Source organism: Pongo abelii, chromosome 1 (genome assembly GCF_028885655.2).
Source record: "Pongo abelii isolate AG06213 chromosome 1, NHGRI_mPonAbe1-v2.0_pri, whole genome shotgun sequence".
Classification (NCBI taxonomy): Eukaryota; Metazoa; Chordata; class Mammalia; order Primates; family Hominidae; genus Pongo; species Pongo abelii.
Genome location: NC_071985.2, coordinates 166,196,137 through 166,214,665, shown reverse-complemented (window position 1 = coordinate 166,214,665; position 18,529 = coordinate 166,196,137). Strand labels below are relative to the sequence as shown.

Here is an 18,529-nt window from a genome sequence, read left to right as displayed (position 1 = left end):
TCTAATGTTCTTCTAATATTCTTCTTATCAATAACTAGTTATAGGAGCCAAGTGTCAATATTATGTTGTATGGAATAATATGTGGTAAAAATGAACAAAATCAGTATTTCAAAATTACGAGTGATTATCTGAAAGCAGCATATTTTCTATCTTTAACATTTCAATTGAGTTTTTCATAGTGCCATTTTCAAATAAACTCAGAATTCTAAGAATATTACCTGTGTTGTCTTTATACTGGGATTTGTTTTTTCTACAGTTTTCAGTTCAGGTGGAATAAGCACGGTTTTGGATACAGCCATTCTGCTTTGATTTGCACCAGTATATCCTTTCACTGAAGTTGGTTTCATTGTAGCAAAAAAGCTAATAGACTTCTTTGGTTGTGTGGCATTGTTCCTATATAAGGAAAATAAAATATAATGCAAAGGATTCAAGATTGAAAAGAAAAATCAACCAACAATAAAAAAGTAGATTTCCTTTAAAAACATGTGAACAATCTAAACATACAACAAGAAATAATGATAGCTACTTGAAATCTTATTATGTATAAACATAGTTCTAAAGAGTTGGCATATATTACATCACTTTCTCCTCATAATTCCAAGAGGTTGCTATTAATATTATTTTGTATAAAGCCACAGAGGCTTTAAGGGGAAACATTCCTACAATGGTTGAGATTTGAACCCAGGTAGTCAGATCCTAAGTCCATGCTGACTTCTCTGGGTCTTAGTTTCCTTGTCTGCAAAATGAGGATAATAATAGTACTTAACTCATAGGTTATTATGAGGATTAAATAAATTAATTTTTGTATTATGGTTAGTAAGTCCCTGGCACATAGGAAGCACACATAAGTGTGTAGTGCAGTTACATAGGCAGATTTAAACATGATTAATAAAGCCTGAGAAAGAATAGCATGTTCCTTCCTGAATTATATACTACTTTTTTTTTTTTTTTTTGAGACGGAGTCTCGCTCTGTCACCCTGGCTGGAGTGCAGTGGCGTGATCTCGGCTCACCGCAACCTCCGCCTCCTGGGTTCAAGCGATTCTTCTGCCTCAGCCTCCCAAGTAGCTGGGACTACAGGTGTGCACCACCATGCCTGGCTAATTTTTGCATTTTTAGTAGAGACAGGGTTTCACCATGTTGGCCAGGCTGGTCTCAAACTCCTGGCCTCGTGATCGTCTCACCTCAGCCTCCCAAAGTGCTAGGATTACAGGCATGAGCCACCGTGCCCTTTTTAATAAGAAGTTACAATCAAAATATTTATATCCATGAAAAAATATTTTTTCACTTTTGGATTTACCCTGTAAATTCCTTAAGATAACGACTTACCTTATCATTTTATTCCTTCTAGTACTCTGTAATATGGATTTCTATAAAATGGGGATGATCCTCCCTGAGATTATAAAAATATGCTTCCAAAGAAAACATTTTAAATAATACATTTACTTTTTAAATCATAAAAAATCTGACAAGAATAAAATATTTTTAAATAACGATCAATTCAGTTTTCCTATTTTATTTTTCTTCACAGCATTTATTGTTACTTGACATTTTGTTGTTGTCTATCCCTCTACAGAATATAAGCATGTTTAGGGTAGAAACTTTGTCTTGTTCACTGCTGTATCCCTAGCACCCAGCACAGTGCCTAGTATACCATGGACACTTAATAAATATTTTAAAAATATATGAGTAAATGAATTCCATTTGTGCACTATTTCAAATTTACATTTAAGTATCCTACCCTATTCTCCTTCTATCTCTAAGGACTTAACCCCCAACATCTCTAAAAAAAAAAAAACCGATCATTTATGTAAAAATTCCTTCAAATTATTTCACCACCTCCTTTAAATTCTTCTCCCACCTCCTACAAACTTACTTACCTCTTTTTTCCTTTCTCAGTAAAAGAGTTGCCATTCTTATTTAAGACTAACCTTTTATGTGAACTCTGAAACCTGTCACTGGTGTCTCAGGGACTCTTCTCCATCCATAATTCCAGGTCTCCTATCTTATTTTTTTCTGTCTTTTCCCTGTGAGCACAAAATTATGCCCCAATCATCTCCTCAACTTAAAAATCCTTCCTTTAACTATGTCTTCATCTACCTATTACTATATCTCTCCTTCCTTTCAGTCCAACTTCTTAAAATGTTAGTCAGTAATACTGCCTACTACGTGACTTCTCTTTTTGCTCTGTAACTACAATCTAGCTTTACTTTCTTCTTCAGCTGACCATTCCTTCTTAAAATTGACTTCTCAGATTCGTTTCTCTCATACCACAGACTATTCTTCAACCTCCTTGAGACCTCTAATCACCTAACCTTTCCATTTCTACCAAATAATCAGAACATTTTAGATTTCTCCTTTCTCTATTAATCTTGAATCCACAATTTATCAATTGAGTCACTCTTTTGCCATTACCTTCAACTCTCTCATTCTCTTCCTCCTTAACATTTTGCCCTACTATCCCTACAAAATCTGGTCCTCTCATTCCCTTTTCCTTTGAGCTCCCCTTTTACAGATTACATTTAGGCTCAAATCTTAGTTACCTGATTTCTCACTATATACACTATCCCTGAGTAAATTCCATGGTTTCAATGATCACAAATACTCTACTTTCTTATGGCATTTACCTTTCTCTTCTACCATCCTCTGAAGATTTCATATCCTAAGTCACTGGCTCTATCTCTAATAGCTACTTCTGGCATAATTCTTGAGCATTTCAATATCCATGAAGGTAATCCTTCAAATACCCTGATCTCTTAGCTCCCTGAAATCTTTTCACATAAATAATTTTACCTGCCTTGCTACTTCAGACACTTACTCCCATGGTCATACATGTGGCTTTTGTTTTTAGAAGGTCAATCAGCATTTCCTATTTTTCCAGCTTATATACCCTCTCAAACTCCAATCCTTCAACAATCCTTCGACCCTATTATGACCTTCAGGCCCTTGATTCTACCATGCTTTATTCCTCTACCATCTTTCTCATGCCATCTCTTCCCTCTTGAGGTTACGGTTAGTTACTTTAATTGATAGTTAATTATTATAATCATTCTTTACTTACATTCTCACCATACCTTTCCCTTCATTTCAGCATACTTGCTGGCAAAACCAAAATCATGGTTATTTCCAATTATCCTCTTACTTTGAGCCTATACCTGTGTATTAACCATGTTTATAGTGTCTGTAAATTTGATACTGTAACATCTGACCTACATGCATGGGTCAAACACATGCCCTATTCTGGACAACCTGATGCTATGCCTAAGTTACCTTGTCTTGGCCTCTGGCCTCTCTTCTTGCCTCCCATCCTCTTTCCTAAGAGGAGTCCTCCTCCCAGGCATGCACTTGTCAAATGCAAACTAAGCAATCCCGAATCCACACCATTATGGGGTTTTCACACTCTGTGCCACTATACCTGTCCTAATCACCCCATGGCCAAATGTCAGACCAAGAGGGGAAGCTACTGTGCCGCAGAACCTACTGAGATTATTCAAAGTAGCTAATCCTAAAGTTGTCTACGCTGCCTCATTCATTACTTCTGGGTAGTCCCCTGTGGTGTGGTGGGCCCCCTCTTCCTTGGAACTGTGAATAATAAACTATTTTTTCAATGGCAATGACTTCCTATCTATTAGACTAACTATACCCTAAATTTTGTAATAATACACTATATTTTAACTCAACCTGTGCAGCTAAATGAAACTGGAAGAAAAATACCCAACTATGATGACAGGTCTCACTTAAAATTATGGGTCATTAACTTAATCAAGGTCCTTAATGTGCCAGCAATCTGTATTTTCTTGGTCCATTTTTTACTACACTCTTTAAGGCTGTCTTATACCTTCTCTTTCTTCAAATATGAAAACCTCCTCTCAGATTTTCAGTCTCAGCCATCTGAATGAGAAAACTGAAGCAATCTGGTAACTTCTAAATACTCCCACTGTCACATCTATGCACTTGCCTATATCTGTGCCTATATTCTCTATTTTTTTCTTGTTACTCTGAATGAATTCTCTATTATTGCAGTTTAGGTCACTCCCTCTACATGCATACCAGATTCCATTTCTTTTCTGCCTATTCATGGACATTGCTCTAGCAGTTCTCTCTCTGCAACATAAGCTTTTCTCTCTCTATTGGATTATTACCTTCAGCATGTAAACAAGCTGTTATTTCTCCCATCTTAAACAAACGAGAAACTTCTCTTTACTTCACCTGTCTTTCCAGCTATCAGTCATTCATGTTCCCTTTAATTATAGCAACCCCTTGGGAAAAATTTCCTATTTATTGTTTCCACCTCTCTCTCTACACACACACACACACACACACACACACACACACACACACACACACACACAGTCTCTCTTGAATAGAGTCTGATCAGGTTTTTGCCCTTATCATTCCATCAAAAGGATTATTACCAAAGTCCAATCACCTCCACAATACTAACTCTAATAATGGTCATTTCAATGTTTTCATCTTTCTTATCTGCAGCATTTGACCCAGCTGTTTATTCTTTTCTTTTTTTTTTTTTAACTTGGATCGTAGGACACTCTTTGCTTGGTTTTCCTCCTCCCTTTTCTGTGGCAATCATCCTTGCACTTCTCTTTTCTATTTACATTCATAGTCTGGTTAACTCGTCTAATGCCATGATTTAAAAGTAATCTATGTGAAAATTATTCTCAAATATATGTATACCTCTAACTAGACCTCTCCTCTATATATCTGCTTGCCTACTTGACATCACTAACTGAAACTTAGCATGTCCAAAACTAAGTTCCTGACATTAACCTCCACTACCACCACCACCACCACATCACCCTCACCCCATCCAGCAAATCCACTCCTCTTGCACTCTTTCCTATTTTCGTTAAGGGCAACTTTACTCTTCCAGTTGCTTGGGTGAAAAAAAATTTCAAAATACATCTGGAATCCATTCATTTGTCACCACTCTTGTTGCTACCATCCTGGTCCAAACACTATCCTATCTCTCTTGGATTCTTGCAATAGCCTTTCGCTTCATCTTCCTACTTAACCTTGATCCCCTTAAGTTTATCCTCCACATAACAACCACAATGACCTTTTTAAAACACATGTAAGGGTTGGGCACAGTGACTTATGCCTGTAATCCCAGTACTTTGGAAGATTGAGGCAGGAGGATTGCTTGAGGTCTGGAGTTCAAGGTTACGGTGAGCTGTGATTATGCTACTGTACTCCAGCCTGGGCAACAGAGCGAGACCCTGTCTCAAACAAATATAGAACAATAAGATAAAATAAAATAAAAATAAATAAAATATGACTACTCGAAATCCTTCATTTACCATCCCATTCAGAATAAAAGCCTAAGTCCTTACTATGACTTAAAAAGTCTTACACGCATACAGCTAGGCCTCTGATTTCATCTTTCGTGATCTCTTGCTTGTTTACTCTGCTTCAGCCATAGTGGCATCCTTTATATTCATGCTGGGCACATTTTCATATCAAAGACTTGAATTTATGTTTCCTTTGCCTGAAATGCTTTCTCATACAGGTACATACTTAGCATTCTCACTTTCTTTAGGTCTTTAATGAAAAACTACCCTCTCCTCACCTGCCCTAATCACCCCATGGCCAAATGCCAGAACAACAGGTGCAGCCCCTGTGCCTCAGGCCTTCCCTGGCTTCCCTTTCTAAAATTCAAAATTCTCTCTCAAGTACTTCATATCTTCTTGCCTTATTTTTCTCCTTAGAACTTTTTACTATCTAACACAGTATATCTTTAACTTATTTATCTTGTGAATCAGTTATTGCTTCCCCTTGGAATCTAAGTTCCACGAGGGTGGGAACTTTAGGCTCTTTCATTCCCTGTTGTATCCCTAATGCTTACAACAGTACCCGATTGTGGAAAAAACATAAACTATTTTGCTCTGTTCTCACACCACAACAGTCAATACAGATTTCTGTGGTCAAATGTGTAGGGTTTCTCCCCACACACCAACTAAACAATCAGTTCTGCAGTGGATACCATCTGGGTGTCCTCCAATTCAATTCCAGCACTATCTACCTGAAGATAGCCTCAGATCCTACAGGCAGAGAGCTCAGTCCCATAAGACTATCTCTGACTTCGAATGGCAGTTGAAAAAATAGGTTGTGGCCTGTTTCTGAACGACCTGCTATAAAATCAGGGTTCCCACAACCCTCTCCTTGGGTTCAGTTAATTTGCTAGAGTGGATCACAGAACTCAGAGAAACACTTACTTTTACTGGTTTATTGTTAAGTATATTACAATGGATACAGATGAAAAGATGCATACGGCAAGGGAAGAGCCAGTAGCTTACATGCTCTCTCTGGGCACACCACCTTTCAGAAACCTCCATGTGCCCAGCTATCCAGAAGCTCTCTGAACCCAGTCCTTTTAGTTTTTATGGAGGTTTTATTAAGTAGGCATGACTGATGAAACTGTTGGCTATTGGTGATCAACTTAACATTCAGCCTCTCTCCCCTCCCTGAAGGTTTGGTTGGTAGGGCTGAAGGTCCCAACCCTATAATCATGCTCGTCTTCCAGATGACTAACCCCCATCCTGAAGCTACCTAGAAGGTACTAGCCATGGTCAACTCATTAGCATACAAAAAGACAACACTCGGGAGATTATAAAGACCATTTGATCAAAGACCAAATAAATATTTATTTTACAATATCACAGTACATAATACATTGGCTGTTTAATACATTATTGAAACAATGAATAATCTCCAAATCATTATATCCAACTCAAAATATTGTCTTACTCTTCATACTTGTGAAAGGAAAATATCTTGGACTCCAAAATTACTACGCTAAGGAAGGAGTCAAGCTGAGAAATGCTCAGGATAAACCTGCCTTCCATTCTATTCAAAGTCATCCCTCTGCTCACTGAGACAGATGCATATTTTTTTCTTTTCATTGAGACAGAGTCTCACTCTGTTGCCCAGGCTGGAGTGCAGTGGCTCAGTCTTGGCTCACTGCAACCTCTGCCTCCAAGGTTCCAGTGATTCTCCTGCCTCAGTCTCCCAAGTAGCTGGGATTATAGGTGTGTGTCACCACACCTGGCTAATTTTTGTATTTTCAGTAGAGACAGGTTTTTGCCACATTGGTCAGGCTGGTCTCGAACTCCCGACCTCAGGATCTGCCTACCTTGGTCTCCCAAAGTGCTGGGATTATAGGCATAAGCCACCGCGCCCAGCTGATAGATGCATTTTCTGATTGCCTCCTTTGGAAAGGCTTATCAGAAACTCAAAAGAATGAAGCTGGGCACGGTGGCTCACACATGTAAACCCAGCACTTTGGGAACAGATTACTTGAGGTCAGGAGTTTCAGACCAGCCTGGCCAACATGTGGAAACCTCATGTCTGCAAAAAAAAAAAATTAGCTGAGTGTGGTGGCACACACCTGTAATCCCAGCTACTCGGGAGGTTGAGGCAGGAGAATCGCTTGAATCTGGGAGGTAGAGGCTACAGTGAGCCAAAATCACACCACTGCACTCCAGCTTGGGGCGACAGAGTGCGATTGTGTCTCAAAATAAATAAATAAATAAACTCAAAAGACTGCAGCCATTTGTCTCTCACCTACCTGTGACCTAGAAGCCTTCTCTCTGCTTCAAGTTGTTCCACCTTTCTGGATGGAACCAATGTACTTCTTACATATACTGAATGATGTCTCATGCCTCCCGAAAATGTATAAAACCAAGCTGTGCTCCAACCATCTTAGGCACGTTTCCAGGGCTTCCTGAGGCTGAGTCACAGGCGTGCATGCTCAACCTTGGCCAGATAAACTTTCTAAATTAACTGAGACCTATCTCAAATGTTTGGGGTTCACATTTTGGTAACCACGAAGGGATTCTGAGTGTGGATGCCCCTGACCTTTGACAAATTTCCTATCAGTGCTTGTTAACAGCATGAGCTAACTTTATGGCTCAAACCAATAGGGTCATTTGCTGAGGTCTGAGAGCACCCCCTCCAGAGAATTCCTGATCTCCCAAAATTTGCTAGAGATCTAAAGTTTATTTTGCTGTACAACTCCCTTTTTTTTTCTGGAGTTTTACTTGCTTCCAACACAAGAATGGCAAGTTTTTCCTGCTTCTGTGACGATGGAAGGCAGGTAACTCCTTTATGGAGTTTGAGCTTGCTTCCAACAGGGAAAATGAGGGTTTTTTTGTTTGTTTTTTCCTTCCTGCTTCTAAGATGGTAGAAAGCAGTCTTCAGCCTGAGACCCATCCCTAGGTAAGTAACTGACTTGGGGTTTTCCTTGGCTCAAGTTAAGATTAACAACCAGCTGGTCTTAATTTCTCCTTACAATTAGAACGCTCAGTGATGATATTGTTGGGGATTTTTGTTGTTGTTGTTTAAGGATCCTAATTCTAGTTCAAAGATGCATTCTACAAAGTCTTTCTCTATTGCTTTTTCTCCCAAATTTAATCTTAATTCGGTTTGTCTGTGTGCATTTGGATGAGGAACTGAACTGTTGTTTTCATATGTTAATGAGAGACTGAGTTTTCTCAGCTTCAAAGGAAAAGGGCATTTGCTCCTCCAAGCTGAAAGGTGCCCCTGAGTACTCTGGGGCCTCGTGGGAGTATCTGGGCAGTTGTGGCCCTGAAGGGAAATCCCCAACAAAAATTAATTTTAAAAATGGCTTGTCCAGGAAATATACATAAGGGCTGATGACCCAGCATTTTGAGCCCTGAGGTCACAGACCTCTGGAGACAGAAACTGAGACACAGTAAGAAGGTGGAGGCCGGGCGCGGTGGCTCACGCCTGTAATCCCAGCACTTTGGGAGGCCGAGGCAGGCGAATCACGAGGTCAGGAGATCAAGAGCATCCTGGCTAACATGGTGAAACTCCATCTCTACTAAAAATACAAAAAATTAGCTAGGCGTGGTGGCAGGCACCTGTAGTCCCAGCTACTCGGGAGGCTGAGGCAGGAGAATGGTGTGAATCCGGGGGCGGAGGTTGCAGTGAGCCGAGATCTGGCCACCGCACTCCAGCCTGGGCAACAGAGCAAAACTCCGTCTCAAAAAAAAAAAAAAAAAAAAAAAAAAAAAAGAAGGTGGAAACGACTCAGTGGTGACACACAGTGGAGTCCTGTCCATAAACAGCACATATCAATCCACCACACAAAAACCCCAGGCCACAGCTCTGTTCCTCCTTTAGAAAAAAATAAAATAAAATAAAAAATAAATAAAAAGTGGGAAATAATCTAAGAGTGAGGTGAAAACAAGCAGAATGCATCTTTCTGGCGCTCCATAGGTTTTACAGCACCTCTACTTGCCAAAGTTTACGTAAAATGGAAATAATATGGTCTTTGTGCACATTTACAAGGTCAACCTGCAAACTATAGAGTTCCTAAGTCCTCTTTTTCTCTATTTTTTTTTTTCCTTTTCTGCCTGCTCTAAATCTGCTGTTACTTTTCTATTAAGATAAAAACCAGTTTTGATCCAACAAGTTCTTTTAGCAAGCCAGTGAATTTGTATTTATCTCATGGCTAAAAGTTCTGAAGTAAAAGCTATAGAATCTGTGTGTATGTGCATTAAAAAGACTTTTATAATTTCTACAATTTTATGTTTAATGGCAATTAAATCCGTTTTCATTTCCTTCTAGCACATAAAACTTTTTCTCTCCGCATCTTATAATGTAAATTTTGCTATCTGACTTTCACCTGAGTTGTTTCCTTTAACATGCACGTTTAAGGCTATTTAGCTGACAACTGCCCAGGGTTGTGAAACAGGTTATCAAGAATCAGAAAATCTAAGATAGGAAAAAACAAAAAAAAAAGGTTTTTATGAATCTATAAAATGTACTTCTATTTGCATGCCTAATATGTCTATGTATTTATGTGTTGTGTACACAACGTTTCACTACTAAAAATATATAAAAGAGCTCTAACTGGCTTAAGAAATAAAAGCACTTAAATCAGGTACTAAAAAGGAAAAGACTAGTCAAATGCTTTTTTGAGTTTATGTAACTTAAGTAAAATCTTTAATAAATAAGCTAGCTTTAAAATTACTGGTAAAGTAACATTAGAAATGTCCTAAGAATTGCCAGCATACATTTTGTTTGCATTTATTAATCAAGCAATTTCATACTTATCCCTGACAAATACTATAAGGTGTCAAAATTTGGCAAAGGGTTTATAAAACCATAAACCCAGCCTAAGACAGAATGACCTTTGCTCTGTAATCTTTAACAAATAAGACAATATTGGCTTAATTAAAATAGCTACATCTTGAATTATTTAGTAAGATTACCATAACTTCTAAACCTGTGGCTTTAGGCATTCTAGTCCACAGGCAATAAGGAGGTTTGTTTTGGGAAAGAACTGTTATCATCTTTGTTTCAAAGCTAAAATATAAACTAAGTACCTCCCAAAATTACTTTTGCCTGTGCCCAGGAATGAACAAGGACAGCTTGGAGGTTAGAAGCAAGATGGAGTCACTTAGGTCATATCTTTTTCACTGTCTCAGTTATAATTTTGCAATGGTGGTTTCATAACTTTAAATCATGACTATTGCAGTTTTCATAAGTCATATAGGTAAAATAATTAGGTAAATGTAATGGGATAAATACTTGTAGACAAACTTGTCATAATTTAGAATCTAAGGTTACATTAAATTCAGTAATTGGTATTTCATTATTTGAGTATTTTCCAATAAGTTTATATTGTAGAAAAACATTCTTGGTAAAAATAAAAAAGAGTGTATCATTTTAAAAAAACGGTGAACAAGTTTTGTCTAATTCAAAATTTAAAGGTTATATATAAAACAAGGTAAAAGGAACCAGGAAATAACAGAAATGTAAAGAAACTTATAAAAATAAAGAGGTTTTTGTGTGGTAAGAAAGCTTAAAGAGAGTAATTTTATATGAGAAAAAAAATCTTTGGTCAAGCACCGTGGCTCATGTCTGTAATCCAACACTTTGGGAGGCTGAGGTGGGCGGGTCACCTGAGGCCAGGAGTTTGAGAGCAGTCTGGCCAACACGGCAAAGCCCCATCTCTACTAAAAATACAAAAATTAGCCAGGCATGGTGGTGTGCAGCTGTAATCCAGCTACCTGCGAGACTGAGGCAGGAGAATTGCTTAAACCCAGGAGGTGGAGCCTGGGCAACAGAGCAAGACTCTGTCTTAAAAAAAAAAAAAGAATCCCATATGATAAATTTAGTCCTAAAATAAAATGACTGGTTGTTTAAGAAGGAGGGATATTCAGGACAAACCAGAAAGTTCAAGCATGTCATGAATAATCGGTGTAAATCACAATAAGAGGATTTATTTAAAAAAAAAAAACTTTTACATGATCAAGTTGTCATATTGTTTTGGTTTGCTTATGAATAAAAAACTGAGATTAAATTTTTTTTAATTAAGGTTATTACATCCATGTATCTTTCTGTTATGTGCTCCTAAAGTACTTGTGACATTAAGTTACAGGGTTTTGACTCTTGGGTCTAAAAGGACAAGTCCTGCTAAATCTTAACACTGACAGCAATTAAAGCCTTATCTCCAGGCCCCATAGAAGATGCTAATCAAAATAAACGGCATCCCTGAGACACAGGGCCAATAATTAAAGCCATTCAACTCTTCAAGGTCCCGGGACTATTGTGAAAGAGGTTGGAATGTGGGATTTTAAGGGCTGATTTTAAGAGAGAAAATAAGTTCAGTTTCTCTATAATCATTAATGTCAAAGGCACACTGATGCAAGACCAGTATATGGACCCCTGTGTCAGATTAACAGGGTTTTCTTGAAGCATTAACCAACTCCTTAATAAAGGCTATAAAAGGCATTTGGAAGCTGTATTGCTTTATGTTATGGTCAAAATTAAAATTTTATAGTTTATAAAATTCTGAAAAATAAATTTAATTGGCTTCATGCTGTTTTAATTAGGGCTTGTTCGGAAAATTATGTCTCCTTTCTCAAAGAATGAATATTTTTGCCTTTTTTTTTTTGAATTCCTTATCACTTTGGTTAAATGAATGACTTATTTTACAATGACCTATGATCCTATTTCATGATATCAAGTCTTTTAAACCTTTGATATTTTACAAAAAATTGTCTTTTCCTGACCTAATTAATCCTTTAAGATATTAGGTCCCCTAAAGTCCAAAAACAACATAATTTGGCTTATTTGGTATAAAAATTAGACAGGAAGCATTGTCAAATATGAAATGATATTTGGTTTTCTTTGGGCTATATTTGTATAAATGTTATTGGTATGTGTTCCAAAATGATGGGAAACTCTTATAATTCTGATTTAACTTAGTGTACATTATCAGTAATTATAATTGTTGTTAAATTATTGTGTGCCACAGAGGTAACACATTTGTCAATTGTGTCTTTGATTATGGCTGCCCTAAAATTTTTGTCATCATGGACAATTGTCTTGTTTTGGCCCTTTTTAGGTGGTTCTATAATCAACTATGGAACTCTAACAGGTGTTCTTAAATGCAAGTTTCTGATAACTTTGCAGATTGTGACATTAGAATAGAGGGGGAAAAAAACTTGCAGGATTCTCATGGAGAGCTGAAGTGTTCATGACTAACAAGCAGAACAGGAGTTAACTCCATAAACTGAACTGACAGGAGACTAAAGCAATCTTTTTAACTCTTGCTTTAAATGTTGCTTATCCTTTGTTTTTTAGAGTCTTCAAACTTTTCTTTTGAGCTATTGACAGCTTTTAAGAGTTTAGTGTACTCCTATGAACAAAATTTTGAGCATATTTGTTTTTTCACTACCTGATTTCTCCAGAACTTGGAAATATTTGTGAGTATTCTTAACTTATGGTAATACAGTTATTTGCACAAGTGCAATAAGAATCTAATTTGTAACAGGACACAGTTGGAGAAATTGGTTATTTTATCAAGGCTTTGACTGAAATGGTGTGCTTTCTGTTAAGGAATCAAACGTGACTTATGGAACCAATAAAGCCCTTGGAAAAACTGGCCTCATATTTTGTGTACATAGTCCCTGTACAGGGTTTCTGACCTGTGGTAAGTGAAGAATGTCACTTTCTGACAGGCCCAGAAGCCTCAGGTTTATCTTGAAACCTCAAGAGGAGAAGAAATTCACCCAACTCATAGGTATTTGATTGCATAAATCCATGGCTGGGCTCAGCTTCAGAAGAGTCTTATCTGAGATTTCTCCCATGAAAGTCCAAAAAAGCCAGTTTAAAAGCCTATGTAAAAATTTTCTTGTTGCACTGTATAGAAATAATTAGGCCAAGTATAATAAAGCAAACCAGTCGTACCATGATTTGTCTTTAGTAAAAATGGGAAACTGGAGAGAAAAATTATATTTCAAAACTATAGTAGACCTGTTGTTAGATTCTAGTCTTTCCTAATGTTTTCTCAATGTTTATTATTTTCTACAGTTTGGACCAAATTCTAATTTTTCTTGGCCACAAGTCTTCAAAATAATGTTTTCAATTTTCTTCCTTCTTTTTTGCCCCTTTTTTCCTAATTTGGAGTCCCTGAAAACTAAGCTGTGCTTTCTTAAAGCCCTGTGAACTGAAGCCAGACAACTTAAACTTCAGAAGAAAATAAACAGCAACCTATTTACATACATAAGCCACCTTCATACCTACTTACTGATGTATGGACTTCAGAGTAATATACCCTATATCAATTTTTCCAGGATTGTTCTTTTGTTTGTTGTTGTTTTTCTCCCTTCCTTCCCTGCTTCCTCTTCATAGGACATGAGACTTCACAATCTGCTAAAAATGAGCTTTGTGACCTAACCCATCTAGGAACAAACTGTCCTAGCCATAAGAAATCAGATAAAACCTGAGACCAGAGACTCATTTTCTTCTAAAATGTTTTCTCCAAAAGACTTTCTTATAAAAGAAATGGGGGAAATGTAAAAGGAAAATATTTTGGGCCCCAAAATTACTAAGCTAAGGGAGAATTCAAGCTGAGAACTGCTCAAGACAAACCTGCCTCTCATTCTATTCAATGTCATCCCCTCTGCTCACTGATATAGATGCATATTCTGACTGCTTCCTTTGGAAAGGCTTATCAGTAACTCAAAAGAATGCAACCATTTGTCTCTCACCTACCTGTGACCTGGAAGCCCCCTCCCTGCTTCAAGTTGTCCCTGGCTTTCTGGATGGAACCAATGTACTTCTTACATATACTGATTGACGTCTCATGCCTCCCTAAAATGTATAAAACCAAGCCATGCCCTGACCACCTTAGGCACATGTTGCCAGTACTTCCTGGGGCTGTATCACGGGTACACATCCTGAACCTTGGCACAATAAACTTTCTAAATTAACTGAGACCTGTCTCAAATTCTCAGGTTCACATACTCATATGAATAATTGACTACTAGATAGCTCTAGTCTAACAGCCATCTCAAAGTGAATATATGGACAATAAAATAATCTCACATTAACTGATAAAACAGTTCTTCCTCTATTTAAGGAGGACAAACAACTACCTTGGAAATTGGAGACAAGTTGAAAACAGAGAATCACAACCTACTGGTAGCAGAAAATGCCACTGAAGCCAGCAACTTAAAAGACAACTAGCTAACTACTGAAGACTTGAGTGTAGACTAGCTTGAGAGAGAAAATATTCTGGGGATCCCATGGGGGGCTCCTACACTTTCATGAGCTTTACCTCTATGTGCCCACAAAGTTCTCAGGATAAAGATTAAAGAAAAATTTCCTCATGGTTCTAGCAGGTGGATAGGAAGTAATCTTTCTAAAATACACCTAGAATGTTATGTTCTCCTTAACAAACACCTGCTCTCAAGGACAACTACTTTACCAGAGCCTAACTAGAGTTTTATCAGGGCCTAACTGACATGGGGGAAAGGAAATACCCAACTCTGGCCCTCAATAGCCATCTTTTCCCCCAAAAGAAAAAATGTACTGAAGAGCACTTGTCAAGTCTCATCCCAGGGACAAGGGCCCATTAAAACACTAAGAGCTAATCATAGGATTGTCCAACCCTTCCCCTCCCCCTACATCTTCCCACTGATAGGAATAGGAAGCAGGGAAATTCTGGACAGAAAAAGGCAGGTCCCTGGAGAAGGCCCCACCCTCAAGCCTGGAATCACGGCCCAAAGTGAGAACACACATATGTGTTTTCCTGCTTGAATGCTGCCTTTTCCAAAACCACCCATGGCCCGCCCTGCCCCACTATCCTGTGCCCATAAAACCTGAGGCTCAGCCAGCAGAAAGAGAAGCAGCTGGACGTTGGAAGTCAGAGAGAAGTGGCTTGACTTCAGAGGGACAGCTTCATGGTGCAGCTTTGAAGAGGAATCTGGCTCGGGACGGCTGAACTTCAGGGGAAGATTACCTTCCCGTTCCATCCCCTTTTCAGCTCCTCTTCCCACTGAGAACCACTTTCATCGCAATAAAATCCCCTGCATTTACCGGCTTCAACTGTCATGTGACCTCATTCCTCCTGGACACTGGACAAGAACTCAGGTGCCACGAATGTGGGTGCAAAAGGCTGTCATGCTGACCCTCCACTGAGCTGTTAACACTTACGCTGTCTGTAGATGGCAAAGCTAAAAGGGCACTATAACACCTCCTCTGGGGTTTCGGGCATTGTGGGTACCCTCCCCTAGATACTGTTGGGGAGTGAGTATGCAGTTCGCTCTTGAAGGTGCCCAAAAGCACTCACCCTGGCTCCTGCACCCACTCACCTGTGCTCCACCTCCCTCGAGGGGTGGAGCAGAGAGTGAGTGGAGTTCACCCCTGCCAGCGCCTGTGCACTCCAGTTCCCGCCAGTGAAGGTGTCACTATCCTGCTTCACCACCATATCTACAGGGCTCCTGTATAATAATTAGATTACAATGGAAAGAACTGCAAGGCTGAATCTATTTAAGGAGTCCCTAGGGAAATTGTAAAAGACAGAAACAAGGACAGTAGAGGAAACTGATGCCTTACACATTTACAACTAAACAGTAAACATAGCCTAATTCCTAGCCACACAAACATAAAACACACTATCAGCCTATTTAATCTCAGTTCATATTATCTATACAATATGTTCAGCTTTCAATAAAAAATTGTAAGGCATATCAAAAGGTAAAAAAACAGTGTGAAGAGACAAAGCAAGTATCAGAACCACACTTGGATATGACAGATATTTTATAACTGTAAGACTATGAATTTAAAATAATTGTGATTAATATGCTAAGGGTTCTAATGGAAAAAATGGATAACATTCAAGAACAGGTGAGTAATGTAAGCAGAGATAAAAACATTAAATAAGAATCAAAAGGAAACAAGAACATGTAAGGAATATAAAGGCACTGGACAGAGAAATAGGATAAAGAGTTAAAGAATCAGCAGTTATTTTTATTGCAATGGGAGACTTGTCCAGTATTGTAAAGCTAAAGGCAAGAATCTAACACAGGAAAAGAGAAAGTGGAAAACTGACAAATATTTGCTTCATGAGATCCTTTCCAAGGTCAGGATTAAGTCCTAAAAGAAGGAAGATGAGAAATAACAAATTAGGCCAAACCAAAAGGTTGTAAACTTGTCTTTGAAACTTCGTTTTAATTAGATAATATGGCTACTGCAAAAAGTGAAGGTTATACTACTTCCCGTCTCCCACCCCATTCTTTCCTTAATAGATAATGTTATGAAATTGTCAACATTTAAGAAACTCCCAAAGGAATTTTTCTTACACGTCATACTATAAGAGTTGGACAGTTTTTGTATTTTTCAATTTAATAAACTGTTTAATTTTACGTTAAAATTTCCATACCTTAAGGTGAAAACAAAAACCATACAAGATAAGCAGTAACCAATGTTACTAAAGTAAACATTCATTCAGCAAATATTTATTCAGCACCTTCTTCATTCTAGGCAATGGATACAGTAGTGAACAAAACAAAAATCTCTGCCCTTTTGGAGTACTATCCTTAGGTGAAGATGGATGAATAAGCAGGTATACAATAAACTTGTAGAAATTTTTTTTTTTTTTGAGATGTAATCTCACTCTGTCGACCAGGCTGGAGTACAATATCACCTTCCCAGTCTCAAGTAATCTTCCCACCTCAGCCTCCCAAGTACCTAGGACTACAGGCACATGCCACCACACCTGGCTCAATTTTTTGTAGAAATGGGGGTTTGCCATGTTGCCCAGGCTGGCTGGGGACTCCCAAGCTCAAGCAATTTGCCCACTGGTTGTGAACTCCCAAGCTCAAGCAATTTGCCCACTTCAGCCTCATAAAGTGGTGGAATTACAGGCATGAGCCACTGTGCCTGGCAGGAATAAATTTTATGGAAAAATTCAAGCAAAGGTGAGGGATTGAAGAGCTCCAAGGGTGAAGTATTATTACTTTATATGGGGTGGTTAAAGGACTCTTTGACACAGTGACACCTAAAGGAGGTGAGTCATGAGGTTATCTGGGGGAACAATATTCCAAAAAACTGCATATGCACAGGCTCCAAAGGGGGAATATAGTGTGCCTGATGTGTTGTGAGACAATGTGGGATGTAATTATGCAAGGGGAAGAGTCCATAGTGAGATCCTGTGGGGCCCTGTAAAGAGTTTTACTGAGTGAAATGGAAAAAACTTGAGAAATGTTTTGAGCAGAACCACATTGATTACTACCTGGAGGGTGTTGGCAAGGAGACTATTTAGGTGGGTATCACAATGTAACACAGTGATTTACATGGGAGTGGTAGTCTGGATTTATTTGGCAGGTAGAAATGGTAAAATTTGCTTATGGAGTCAGGTTATAAGATAGAAGTCAAGGGTAATCCCAAGGTTTTTCCCGAGTAAGTGAAAGAGTGGAATTTGCCATTTACTAAAATGAGAAAGATTGCAGTTAATTAGAAAAGACAGAAAATATTATATATTTGGCTTGAGATGTTTATTAACTTAAGTGCAGGTGTTTTTTCTTAAAGTCTGTTTTCTTGGGAGAGGTCTTAGCCAGAGATTAACATTTGTGAATCATCATTATAGGTGATATTAAAGACATCAGAGTGAAGAGGTTTATGGACTGACCCAGCAATACTAATACAATCCTGGATCATCAACTATGAACCACATATACAATGGTGATCTGGTGGCAGAGCTGAAAAATTCCTATTGTCTAACAACGTTGTAGCTGTCACAACATTCAAGCACAAGACATTACCTTTTCTATGTCTACATACACAAATACTTAGCATTGTGTTACAATTGCCTACAGTATTCAGTACAGTAACATGCTATGCAGGTTGGTAGCCTAGAAGCAACAAATGCATTTTCATCATTATGCAAACACCATTTAGTGTACTTACACAAACCTAGATGTATAGCCTACTATAGCCTAGGTGTACAGTCTACTGTACAATTGTAGCCTAGGTGTATAGTAGCCCATACATCTACGTTTGTGTAAGTACTCTAGAAGATATTTGCAAAATGCTGAAATTGCCTAACAAGGTATTTCTCAGAAGGTATCACCATCGATGCATGACTGTATTTAGTTATGGTAGTGAGGAACAGATACCAGCAAAGGATCTGGAAAAGGTGAAACCATGAACCAAGACAAGAACTAGGAAGAGTGGTTTCTCAGAACCCAAATAAAG

At 38.3% G+C, this 18,529-nt stretch overlaps 1 protein-coding gene across 1 annotated transcript in view; it reads right to left on the bottom strand.

Annotated features, from left to right (window-relative positions):
* Window positions 1–18,529, bottom strand: part of DNAI4 (dynein axonemal intermediate chain 4) — a 113,689-nt gene that overhangs the window by 93,873 nt on the left and 1,287 nt on the right. The window contains 1 exon segment of the mRNA XM_024246372.3: window positions 219–393. Within this exon segment, the coding sequence (XP_024102140.2) occupies window positions 219–393 (175 nt within the window).